The sequence below is a fragment of the Alternaria alternata genome, assembly GCF_001642055.1.
Source record: "Alternaria alternata strain SRC1lrK2f unplaced genomic scaffold CC77scaffold_38, whole genome shotgun sequence".
NCBI lineage: Eukaryota > Fungi > Ascomycota > Dothideomycetes > Pleosporales > Pleosporaceae > Alternaria > Alternaria alternata.
Window position 1 is genome coordinate 1755 of NW_017306227.1, and position 12136 is coordinate 13890.

Below are 12136 nucleotides of genomic sequence, written 5' to 3' on the forward strand. Positions count from 1 at the left end.
TTCCTCTTAGCTTGCTCTTTCGCACGATCCTAAAGATTTAAAATAGCGAGATCTTAATTAGCAAATAACTGCTCTTGCGCCTTAGCCTCTAGAAGTTTAAGTTTGCTCTAAGCTAGCTAAGCTTTTAAACGCGTAACTTTAAGACGCTTCTCCTATTTCTTCTACTAAACCTTCTCCTACTCTTCCTTAGAAACAAACAGGCTACACTTAGCCTTTACTAAAATACAACTAGCACAGCGACTTGTTGCGGTATCTACAAAATAGCGAAGGTTCTTCTCTTTGCAGCGCTTACAACAGAAAGCTATCTCTAGACCCTGCTCTTTTACACGGTTAGCACAGGCGCGACGCTTAAGAGTCGAACTCTAGGGGCGAGAACAGCAGGAAGACAGAACCTTAGGCATAGTTAGAAGAAGTAAGAAAAGAAAAGAAGAGAGGTTATAACACTACAGGAACACCTAAACCTCTACCGCCGCCGCTAGACTAGGCGCGGGAAAATAATAATCTAGGGTATTAGGACAATACGCCTAAGAGAGGAGGTAATATTACAAGGTAATAAGGAATTGCTTCTTTATGCGGGTCGCATAAAGGAAGACTATTAGGAAGCTACAACAAAGGCTTAATAATTAAAGGCAGGGCCTAGATTACGTGACTAACATCCCGCTAAGGCTAACTATCTAGAATAGCAGAACTACTTAGGATAGCGGAGCTATCACAAACATCCTATGCACTTAGAATAGATAGGATAGCAGGAATAGATTGCAATAGGTATAAAGGATAAACAGATTTTATTATTACACTTGTTATAGTTAACTTAAATAGTTTATCTCTTACACAGATTATTAACTAGTTATTCTATTATTTATAGAATTAGTATTGTTTATCCTTTTAGTTACAACAATAACTCCTTTCCACCTGATCATTCTATACGATACCTCACGGACTACCGCTTAGTCTACCTCGCCTTAGTACAGACCGAGTTTAGAGAAGTATAGCCTAACCCCGTGTAACATGTGTTGGAAGAATATGCCGACCCATGCTTGTGATCTTGGCTCAGGCGCAGCCATCCATACAGGCTCAAAAGATGAGATGGTGACATTGTATTCATGAGTGTATGTTTCACCAGAATTGTTCAGCTTCTGGATCAACGTGCCAAGCGTCGATATTTTAACAGTTCTGAGCGTGATATCTTCAACGTATTTTACTTCAGTGTCCGATTCAAAGGACTTTTGAGAAGTTGAGTTGCAGATAACTTGGACGACGGGTTGTGGAGCGTACACCGACAATGTGTAGTTGTCGTACGTCTCAAAAAGTTCTCTGAACTTATGCCGTATGAACTCAGTCGGCGCAGTCGCGTTGCTGATTACCGCTGGCGATATACTGTTGTCATCATATCGTGTTCTCACAGGCCGTAGATGCCCGTGCTCCCATGGCCTAGAGGCTAGGTTTTCGTACTCAGAAACTACCTCAACCGCGCTTTCGTTCTCGATCCATGAATATTTTCGCCGATCATACTGGATCATTGAAGGGCGAATCGATTTCCAATCACTGCGTGAGAGTCAGTGAGAGCATGTAGAACGAGCTAGAACTCACAAGTGAAGACCATTCGCTCTGCTTATAGAAGAGGGGAGAAATTGCTCGTACGAAGCATTCGAGTACAAAGTGAAACTCCCGCCATCACGAGGACTACCCGAGCGAGGTATCATAAGGACTGCGGTCGAAGGTCCGACCAGAGCGGTACTGATAAGTAAGGTCGGTATTGCTGTAACAAACAGGACTTTGCGCCAACTGCACAGAGTCGGAGATACGAAGATAGAAATAAAGTCCAAGGACCAGATGTACGACAGCTGCGTTGCCTGCGCAATGCCGGATAATGCCCCTAGAGGTACAAAGTTACGCAAAGCTTCGGTGCGGATGATACAGGCTGTTATTTCCACAATCGAGAATTGCATAAGCAATTCATGGAATTTAGCGAAGAATTGTAGGATAGTCGGATCAAATGGCGAAGTGAAGCTAAGAAAGAAGCTCGACCATTGTAGGTAGAGGAGCGCTATAGCTCCACCGAGCGGGATGAGATGTAGTAGCACGTGTAGTATCGCCAATCTTCGGCTTTGGTATATTGCGACTTTACGACGCTCTGCGGAAGTCCTCTTCAAGGCAAAGGGTCGGCATATCCTGATGGGGAGGATTTGTAACCGTAGCTGACGTATCCAGTTTCTTATCTTCAAGCCGCGCTGTCTGGGAGGCGTTGTTCCTTCGTCTTCTAGACGGTCCAAGAGCGCAATGTTCATGTCTTGCCGCCTAAAAAGGTCACTATCCGCTCAAATATCTAGTGAGCACACATACGGTAGCTCTGTCATCTCTTCTTCGGGCTCAGCCGTGCGACTCATGGTTGATGGTGACTTCGATAGCACGAAGCTTAAGCAAGGAGAGATCAGGAAACTAGTTATTTATCTGAACCTTGCGAAAGCGCCTGAGCCGGGTAGCGAGATGTATCGAGGGATTAAGTGAGGTTGAAGATCTCTTGAAATGCGTTTTTGTACGGCAGCCAAGCGTTAGACGACACCAACCAACTAAGCTGAAACGGGCTCGCATTGGGGGCCAACGCCACGAACAGGAATGCGGTAGGAGAGGTGAGCATTACGAGATGATAGCCTCGGCTAATGGTGTCGAGGAGCTCCACACACCAAATCAACCGATCTGACCGCAGTCCTTCACACAGCATGCTTCGTCATCAAACGCAAAGTACCCATTGCCCCCGCTTCCTTGTCTGGGATCTCATCGTTCCCGAATATATGACAGTCACGGCCCGAAATTAAAGCCTCGTATGTCGCAACCAGCAGAGCATTTGATGATGTGATGTTTGTATCGAGACTCAGTAGAGTGTTTTAGGTAGCGTTATTTGTAGAATATAGTATGGACGATAGTTAACGTTCGAGTGTGACATCTACCCCTCAAGGGAGGCATATGTCAAGTGTAGTCATCGCTTTAATAGAAAGAAATATCGATGAAATTTATCGAGGAATAGATTTCTCACAAAAGGATGTAGTCGATGTGGTAATGAACAATGTATAGCGATAATAGTCTTGTGATATACCACGACATCAAAGCGAATGAACAGAGGCAGTACGGGCAGCAAACAGCCTTGTAGGCAAATGCAGTCTATACTTCCCTAGTAATCGGGTTAGTGTCCAAATAAGAAGCCGGTCGCTCGGCTACCCTTGGAGATGCTGAGTTTCAATGATAAAGCCGTTTCCCTATTACGTGCCTGTTGATCGCACTGTAGCTTTGCCGACGCATATTTGACTGGTGAGGTACTGCTACCCATAAGAGCACGCAAATACTGTTGCCGAGGCCTCAAACTTCCTCTTTCTGCACCAAGATTGGCCAATCGTCGAAAGTCATGGCTTACCGCGGCCTCAAACAGCTCCTCCGTTGCATCGGCTAACAAGACCCACGGCGGTTTCTTTTCAGAGAAACCACATACTACTACAAACTCGCCTGGGTAGTTGACTAGCCCCACAACGTGGAATCGAAGAAATGCGGTCAAGTTTCGCAAGTCCCGAGTAAGAAAGCAGTTATTCTGAGCATCCCAAAGGTCTTTGGGCTCGACTTCAATCAGCTTGGGTACGACATGGTGTCCGGACTGGACGCCTGTGATTCCGAAATAGATTGCACCGAGATTGCTGCCATTTTCGTTCGGATGCTTCGCATGGACTGCGGTGTTTACCGCTCTTCGCACACGTTTGGATATGAAAATTGTATTACTGCTTGAGACGGGCGTCGAATCGGTCAGTAGCGCGAACGACTGGGGCCTTGTTCGGACATACACGCTTGCGCCTTCATGCTTGAGAAACACTCCGGTTTGCGGCACACTCGCATCCGTGGGTATCTCAGTATAGCAGTGTAGCGGCATTATGACCTCTCCAGGAAACTTGTCTCCAGCAAGCTTCAAGAAGGTATTGATGCGCAGTCCCTTGTTAGACATGGCAAAGTCTGGGTTGAATTTGATGTCCTGTTCGAGTTGAAGATCACGCAGTCCAGCAAACTCATCCGGACTGCGGGCGAGAATTCCACGGCGCGTTGAAGAATCCTTTGCTCGCCATGCGAATAGGCTGAGATCATTCCTGTCGCGCATGATTTCCTCTTGGAGTCGAATAAACGCTTGTTCTCCACCCTCGCCGTAGAGCATTGGCATGTTGACCTGAAACAGACCAATCAGACAGTATGCCATATCCTCAGGCCTGGTCGTTTGACGAGATGCTGCCCATGACATGCGACGGCCGACGGGAATAGCATCAAGCAGGTCACGAGTACTCATGGCATCCGGGCCCTCAGGTGGGGTGAAAACCTCTACATCAATGTTCGTAATATATGCGAGTATGTCGCGTAGAGATTCTCGCGTACCGAATTGGCACCACGCACGATCGTAGAAATGCGCGGCTCGCGCAGCGATAATCTCCTGCATTGTCCATCCACGTGAGAACCAGCGAGCACTATGCAGCACAGTGTCGAGCTCGCTATCGGTAGCGTTGGCATCGAAGTCAGCAAGATAGACGAGGCAGAGGTCGGCCTCGCTGTACCATTGAAACATGGAGTTGATCGACTCGCTCAGTTCGGCATTGTTGGTTTTGTCGATGCAGCATGAATCTATCCAGACGTAGTCAAACCCGCATCGCTGGGCTTCACGGCATGTGCGCTCGATCTTTGTCCAGCCCTTAGCCGCAGTGCGTGTAGCGATGTCGTTGAAAGCCTGGAAGTTGACCTCTTCGCTGTCCCAGGTATGCGAGAGGATAGCAAAGGGAATTGGCGGGCGTCCGATGAACTCCTGCATCCGCAGCGAGCCGCCGCGACAGTCGATTAATCTCATTTTTATGGGCAAGGATAGTGTTGTATCGCCAGAGGCTCCGGAAGTGTAAACTGTTGGTGGAGCTCGTTATTCCCAAGGTTGCGCACTATCCATGTCAGCATCATCACGTGCCAGCGCTGTCGGTGTTAGGCGCAATCACTGGCAGCACGGCTCGCTACAAAGCTTCGTGGACGGCAGCGCGCAGCTGCTTAATCGCGCCCGTTACCGTTAACAACACTAGCGGCACCTCATTGTGGACGGGTGGCATAGAGTATAGGTTTCTGATGAGAAGTACCTATCATTAGGTCATATATTCGGCTTACTGCAGTGACATGGATGTGGTTCAAGATGAATAAGTAGACATTTCGCAAGAAGTAATGAGCGCGGCTCAGGTGTACGAAGAAACTCGCTCCTTCCCAACGCTTGGACTACACCCGATCTAGACTAACGCTGATTTCAATGCAGCTGGAATATACAGCTGCATACAGTGAAGCTAAGTGAGCGTCTGGGAACACACTTCTACTGCGATACAATACAGTGTAACTTAACAGCGTTGTGCCTGCGTCTTATTACCAGCACGTCAATCAAATCAATAAATTAAACTCAGATTGCCAGCTTCCTTTATGAGTGAACTCTGTTCTTAGTAGAGCGTATAGTCTAACTCTAGAGAGATCCAGGGAGTTGTACGATCTTGCCTTTACTTCAGCTACCTTGGGCAGAATTCGCCAGATGTGGAGGCTGGGCTCTACAATTATGAAAGCCAAGCGGGCTAACGCGCTTCCGTCCGGTCGCCATGGGGCACAAGATTTACCATCGTGTCTGGAGTGTTGGCTTGTCGGAAACCGGATTTAAGCGAGTCTAAGACCAAGATGTGCCGAGGCTCCGACTAGGCACCTTCCCCTCGGCACGCAATCATCTACAAAAGCGTATGATGCGGATCTTGAAGCGAGAATTGCCAAGAACTGCACTGATTTTCGTAACTGACAGATCCGCCTACTTGGATCTTTCGGATGCGATACTGATATTGCCAAGGGTTGGCAGCTGAACCTCCAATTTCTAGAACGGGAAAGGTTTGGAGCCGCGTCGAGTCTCTAAAGGAAAGGAAACACGAAAGCGGCAGGCATCAGGTGTCGTACTGGGGCTGAGCTCTTCTTTCGCGAAAAGCGGACCCGGTGCCAAGTCTACACTCCTTAGTGAAATAGTCAAGGCAAGACCGGGATAGGCGACACGTGGGTCCAGTGACAAACAAATCGTAAAGCTAAAGATTGGGCTGTACGAGAAGGACTCCTCAGATGCGCTGAGTATAACTGCAGGCCTCCCTCTTTATCCCACAACGCTTCGCGAAGTTTCGAGCCATGGAGAACACCAAGTACACACCCGTCCACTCTACCGAGACTAATGATCCATCAGAGCAAAAGAGAAAGAGCTTGCTGCCCCGAAATGAAAAATGGCAACTGGGCATCTTCTACGCAGCCCTCGCGACTTCAATTGTCTGCTTTTTAAATCTCATCATCACTATATGGGCGCTTGTGACTCACGGGATGACGTACGGGAGTGCTGTGCTGTACGAAGGCTCCTGCGAGACGACCAAGAATTTGAACATCGGCGTCCATCTTATCATCAACATCTTCAGTTCTGCCATACTGAGCGGCAGTAACTACACTATGCAATGTTTGTCCTCGCCTACCAGATCGGAGGTGGATGATGCGCATGCGCGAGGGACATGGCTGGATATCGGAGTGCCTAGCATTCGCAACCTGCGCAGCATTGCGAAGCGGAGGTTGTGGATTTGGCTACTGCTGGGCGTATCATCAATACCGCTACATCTCTTGTAGGTCGGACCCAGTGATCATCACGATATGCCGACCATGCACTCACGCAAAACCTGAATTGCAGCTACAATTCTGTTGTCTTTACAACGCTCTCAGGAAACTCTTATTTTATTTACATCACGAACGAGGCGTGGCTTTCGTCGTCCAATAATCTTACCGTTCCCGACTCGGGGGAGTACGGCCCATTTCCGAGTGAGCTTGTGGACAAACAGCTCTGGAACGCAAATCAAGCTGGTTCGCTCCAGCGCCTTGAACCTAGTTCATGCATCGATGCGTACGCTCGCTCCTTCATATCCGCTCAAGGTAATCTCCTCGTGATTACCTCTAATTCTACCAGCTCCTCCGAAGCAGGGGAAATTTTCGACTTCGCATCTGGAGGCGAAATTACCATCACTGGAGGCCAGGACGCCACAAACCTCGACCCGTACTCCTGGATATGCGGCGACAGCCTGAAGTGTCTCAAATACTACACATCTAGTACGTTGGGACACAGGTGTGAGGAGTACGAATTCTGCGATGTCGATGCTCTGGGGATTCGCAACAACCCTCAGAACTGGACATTGAATCAGCGGAAAGTCGATTACTGCTTAAGCACAAAGACGGAAGAACACTGCAAACTGCGCCTCAACGCTGCGATCGCGGCCCTGGTCATCTTCACAAATTTTTGCAAAGCTTTGCTAATCATTACCACATACTTTTCGACAAGAGAGCACCTCCTCCTCGGCATCGGCGATGCCATAGTCAGCTTCCTGTCTCACCCTGACCCAGTCACCGAAGGCTCATCCCTCTTATCTAAGGATGATGTAACGCCTCATCAAAAGTTCTCCAGTTCTTCGTTCGGGCCGCGCCCCTTCCACTTATCGCGCAAGCGCTGGCTCGCCGCTGTCTCGCGGCGCCGCACAATCACCATCTTCACAACCGCCGCTCTAAGTCTAATCATCTGCTCCGCGCTGCTCATCTACGCCTCCTTTAACATGAAAGGCGCAAAACCATCCGACATATGGACCCTCGGCTTCGGTCAGCCAAGCGAAAACACCCTCATAACCTTCGCAGGCATCCGGCGCCGTATGATCCGCACCGCCGGACTCCTCTCCAATGTCCTGATTGCAAACACTCCCCAATTAGTTTTGTCCTTTATATACTTCTCCTGCAATGCTCATCTTACTTCCATGCTCGCTGCACGCGAATGGTCGTCCTTTGCCAAGACTAGGAAGGGCCTGCGCGTGCACACGCATCCGCGCGGCGCTCAGCGCGCAACGTACTTCCTGCAACTGCCCTGGCGGTACAGTGCGCCTATGATCTTGGCAGGTGCTCTGCTACACTGGCTCGCATCGCAGAGCATCTTTGTTGTTAGCGTCGAGTGGTGGGCAAATGTGAGTCGGACTGTAGCTGAGAGTACGGAGATGCAGGTGGGGGAATGGGGAAGGGATGATTGGCATGATTTCGCTACGTGCGGATACTCGCCACTAGCGCTGTTCATCTTTATCATTTTTGCTGCAGTTTTTTTGGTAGTGATGGTGGGGGTTGGGCGGAGGTGGTTGGAGGAAGGGATCCCTGTTGTGGGAAGTTGTAGTTTGGGGATCGCGGCCGCCTGCCATGTGGATACAGGTGAAGAGAGGCTCTTTGGTGAGGGGCGATTGAAATGGGGTTCGGTTGAGCGGCTCGAAGAGGATGGGAGTGTGGTGAAGAGATGTGGGTTCTCGATTGGGGAGGTTGGGTGGCCCGTGGAAGGGGAGGTGTATGGTTAGGTGGCATGTGAATGTGACTGGAGTAGAATATATTTACAAAGTTGCAAACAAACGCTGGCTTTCTATAGCGTGCTGTAGGTCTTTTATCCACTATGAACTCATTTATGAGGCTTTCACAGGTCACAATCGACATTGAAGTCTACCTCGCCCGAGGCAGTGCTCTATCTATCGAGTAGATCGTGGTGCTTTTGATCCGCAGTCAGACAACAGCATTATAGGTGGGCCAGTGGCGTGAGGTGAATAGGCGGAAGACCCTAAAAGTATTAGGGAGACAATCATGCAAGGACTCTATGGGCAGCCGGCGTTATTGTATGCGATGAGCAGACCTGGAAGTTGCGCCTCTTGACTGAGGGCCGCTCGGGAGATTGGACTAGACACGCTTCGTCTAGGGTTCTCACGATGTCTCGGGAATGGCCGGCTTCGTCGAACGCAAAGTCGCAGCTTGTCCGGCATGCATGAATCTCCGCCACCTGGTTCTACCATCAAATCCAGCCACCTTTTCACCGTCTAATACTAGCTCTTCTTTGAATCCATATCTCCATATGACGTCTATGCATAAAGTTGCCCCATTCCTATAGGAATCCTAAGCTGGTCACAAGGTCATAGCAGCGCCGTGTTTGAGAGTCTAATACAGTCGTTCCACTTACTGTCAGCACTCCATTAACACAGATACCACGTCTTATATCCTCTCTTGCGAACTCAAAATCGTGGCATGCTGCAATACTACGCCTCTCCAGTGGCTCAAGCTCGTCTTTGGGCGCACTGAATGTTGGCTCCTGTCTCAGCAGGTTGAGTCGTTCAACGCTCTAGAGTCTATACCCGCTTAAATATGCTATAATCCAACACATGCTCAATTCCAGGCCAACCGAATCCAGTCTCATCGTGTGGATCCCGGACAAGGTGATAGGCTCAGCGGTGAGGGTACGGAAATTTCACTCTGCTTACGCTGTTACTCAGCTCGTCGCTGGAGATGAATGCTAGTTTTTGCCACCCAGATATAGCTCGAATGCACTAAACTCCCAAAGCCATTAACACGCTCGTGCATTACAAAGTTTGAACAGTGAATTGCAACACCCAAATAGATGCAATATCAACATCCAGCTATACCGCTGTCGCATTCTTGAATTCTACGGAAGGACCTTTACATGATCTATAGCTTGGGAAACCTTACCCTCAAAAACTGATTCGGCCACGCAACATCCAGACCCAACTGCCACGCAACCCTCAACACCCACTCGGGCTCGCGCATAAACTGCCTAGCAACTAGTACAACATCGGCCAACGGCTCTTTACCCCCAGTAACCTTGACCGCAGCCCTAGCCTCCTTTGCAAGTTCTGTATCGCTGATCTGGGAGACCGCCGCATCCGCCGCACCACCTTCTTCGACGATATCTCTCGCCTGTTCCGCTTCAGTAATGAGACCTACGGCACCGATGTAGAGACCAAGATTCTCCTTTTTAAGCTCAGCGCGTATCTGCGCGGCGATTTTGATCTGGTAGTCTTTTGAATCAAACATGTTGATTCTCTGCTCCGGGTGATTGCCCCCACTGCTCACATCGAGGAGATCCACACCCAGGCCTGGCAGCAGTTTGGCGAGGCGGATTGAGCTTTCGACGTCCCAGGAGCCGAGCTTCTTGCCCTTTTCTGTTTCCTCCATCCAGTCGGTAGAGCTGATGCGGAGGTATACGGGCATACTGTCCGGGACGACGGCACGGATCGCTTTGATGATTTCAACAAGGATGCGCGTGCGGTTCTCAAAGGAACCACCGTACTTATCCGTTCGTTGGTTTGTGACGGGCGAGAGGAATTGGTGGATTAGGTAGCCATGCGCACCGTGTATCTCAATCACATCAATGCCGGCTTTGACTGCTCGTTGCGCTGCGGCGGCCCAGTCTTGGACCAATTCGCCAATTTCCTCTTCGCTCAAGGCTCGAGGCGCCCAATATCCGCTGCTCTCGTCGTCTGCTGCCTTCTCATCCCAAGCCCATTCTTGGCCGCCCATGGGACCAACGACGTTGGATGGCCAGCCACCTGCATCGACGTCGGCTTTTACGCTGACTTTCCTCGTCCCACCAGCTGTTTTCTGTGCGCCAGCGATCCAGGGCGCGCACGTACTGGCTTTTCTTCCTGCGTGAGCTAGTTGGATGCCACTCTGGGCTCCTTGGCTTTTGATAAAGTCCGACACTCTTCGTAGTGCGGGGATCTGGGAGTCGCTCCATAGACCGGGGCAGTTTGGCGATATACGGCCGTTGGCTTGCACACCGGTTGCTTCTATGAAGACTAGACCCGCGCCTTTGAGGGCGTAGTGGCCGAGCGTTGCGATATGATAATCAGTCAACGCGCCTGTGGTCGGCCCCTCAGATGCGGTGCTGTACTGGCACATGGGTGCTACTAAGATACGGTTGCGCAGTGTGGTGCCGCGGATCGTGAGGGATGTGAACAGTGTCGGCGTTGACCCATTTTGCTGGGCATTGGGAGCTGGTGTTCCTGGACTAGTGATGTGTTTTGGGGTAAAGTAGGGCAGGCCTGGGACGCCGTTGTTGTAGTCTTGTGGTGCCATGTTGGGTGTTGAGCCTTGAGAATCGGTCCGACGATTGATGTGCAAAGGTTTATGGTAGAAACAGAAGGCAATGCTAGAGGAAATACCGAAGCTACTTGTGCTAGAGCACGCAATGTCGTTGATTTGTAAGTAACAACGAGTTTAGATAGTTACCGAGGTACGTGGACACGCGCCTGAATCAGCAGGTGGTCCTACAAAAGGATGTCGATCTTCAAAATCGCCCATGTGTACAATGCTTCGTACAAGCATACTCAAGCACCCGGATGTCTCAGGCCTTGCCACTTGCGTGAGCGGAACTGCGACGTTTTTCATTCCGAGCGCATGTAGCCGCCCTCGGGAATAAAGGGAAGTAGGCAATGACGCCATCGTTGACAGCCGTGCGATTTGAGTGGAAACGCTCATATTTTGAACGAGACTGTAACCAGAGCTGTCGCAAAAGAAGGGTCCAGTGCTTACGTCCACGCGTGAGCTCGAGCGCGTCGCCATGTGACGTGCTCTTGATGACGTCAACGTAACCGCTCTCTCATATAGTATCCAGACGTCTACCTACTGCAGTTTATCGACCATCTACACGTCCTTTGAACTATCTTCTTGACAAGTCAGACCTACTCATAACCCTCTTCCCACACAATCACTATCATCACACCACACACCAACATGTCTGCACCACCTGCACCGAACAACCCTGGCCTTGTCTCTTCCCACGCCCAATACGTCAAGGGCGCTGCTGAGGTATGACACGATGATGCCTTGTCCTGCAGATGCTTTATCGCAGTGCTGTATACTGACTTTGTCAATAGGAGACCATCGGAAACGTTACCGGTGCTGAGGCATGGAAGGCATCGGGCGCGCAAGACAAGTCGCAAGCCGTCGACGCAATGAAGGCGGCATCAGCGAACCGTGATCCCAACCAACAAGGCATGGGAGGCATCGAGGAGAAGGCAGGAAACCTCGTCGGCTGCGAAGGCATGCAGAAGGAGGGTGCTGAGAGTAAGAAGCAATAGACGGCAGCCATACACGTTGCAATGAGATAGTTTAATGAGAAACCAAGTCCCAAACAAGGACAAATGTGCGCATATCCATGTATTTGTGTCTCTACATGGCGATTCAAGATATGCTGGTACGTCATTGCTTGTCGCATTGTGAAGGA

General features: G+C 50.0%; 6 protein-coding genes across 6 annotated transcripts; 2 read left to right on the plus strand and 4 right to left on the minus strand.

Annotated features, from left to right (window-relative positions):
- Window positions 1-176: 176 nt before the first annotated feature.
- On the minus strand, window positions 177-362 carry CC77DRAFT_950161 (hypothetical protein; the record flags this gene model as incomplete). The annotated part of the gene is made up of 1 exon (XM_018535300.1): window positions 177-362. A coding segment is annotated over one exon (186 nt), but the record flags the coding sequence as incomplete, so codon positions are not given.
- A 600-nt stretch (window positions 363-962) lies between these two features.
- On the minus strand, window positions 963-2559 carry CC77DRAFT_1100452 (hypothetical protein; the record flags this gene model as incomplete). Its single annotated transcript, XM_018530072.1, has 3 exons — window positions 2344-2559; window positions 1591-2298; window positions 963-1545 (listed from the first exon to the last, which is right to left on the minus strand). Exons 1-3 carry the CDS (start codon window positions 2385-2387, stop codon window positions 963-965), a joined length of 1335 nt encoding a protein of 444 aa, XP_018379160.1. The 5' UTR covers window positions 2388-2559.
- Window positions 2560-3736: 1177 nt separating this feature from the next.
- Window positions 3737-4831, minus strand: CC77DRAFT_950256 (HET-domain-containing protein; the record flags this gene model as incomplete). The annotated part of the gene is made up of 1 exon (XM_018535308.1): window positions 3737-4831. A coding segment is annotated over one exon (1095 nt), but the record flags the coding sequence as incomplete, so codon positions are not given.
- Window positions 4832-5777: 946 nt separating this feature from the next.
- CC77DRAFT_1100454 (hypothetical protein) lies at window positions 5778-9253 on the plus strand (the record flags this gene model as incomplete). Its single annotated transcript, XM_018530073.1, has 3 exons — window positions 5778-6677; window positions 6743-8051; window positions 9164-9253. The coding sequence occupies exons 1-3, from the start codon at window positions 6202-6204 to the stop codon at window positions 9251-9253; spliced, it is 1875 nt and encodes a 624-aa protein (XP_018379162.1). The 5' UTR covers window positions 5778-6201.
- Window positions 9254-9576: 323 nt separating this feature from the next.
- On the minus strand, window positions 9577-10986 carry CC77DRAFT_950203 (NADPH dehydrogenase; the record flags this gene model as incomplete). The annotated part of the gene is made up of 2 exons (XM_018535305.1): window positions 9577-10343; window positions 10542-10986. 2 exons carry the CDS (start codon window positions 10984-10986, stop codon window positions 9577-9579), a joined length of 1212 nt encoding a protein of 403 aa, XP_018379163.1.
- Window positions 10987-11229: 243 nt separating this feature from the next.
- On the plus strand, window positions 11230-12059 carry CC77DRAFT_1026323 (hypothetical protein). The gene is made up of 2 exons (XM_018526237.1): window positions 11230-11718; window positions 11787-12059. Exons 1-2 carry the CDS (start codon window positions 11644-11646, stop codon window positions 11988-11990), a joined length of 279 nt encoding a protein of 92 aa, XP_018379164.1. The 5' UTR covers window positions 11230-11643; the 3' UTR covers window positions 11991-12059.
- Window positions 12060-12136: the final 77 nt, after the last annotated feature.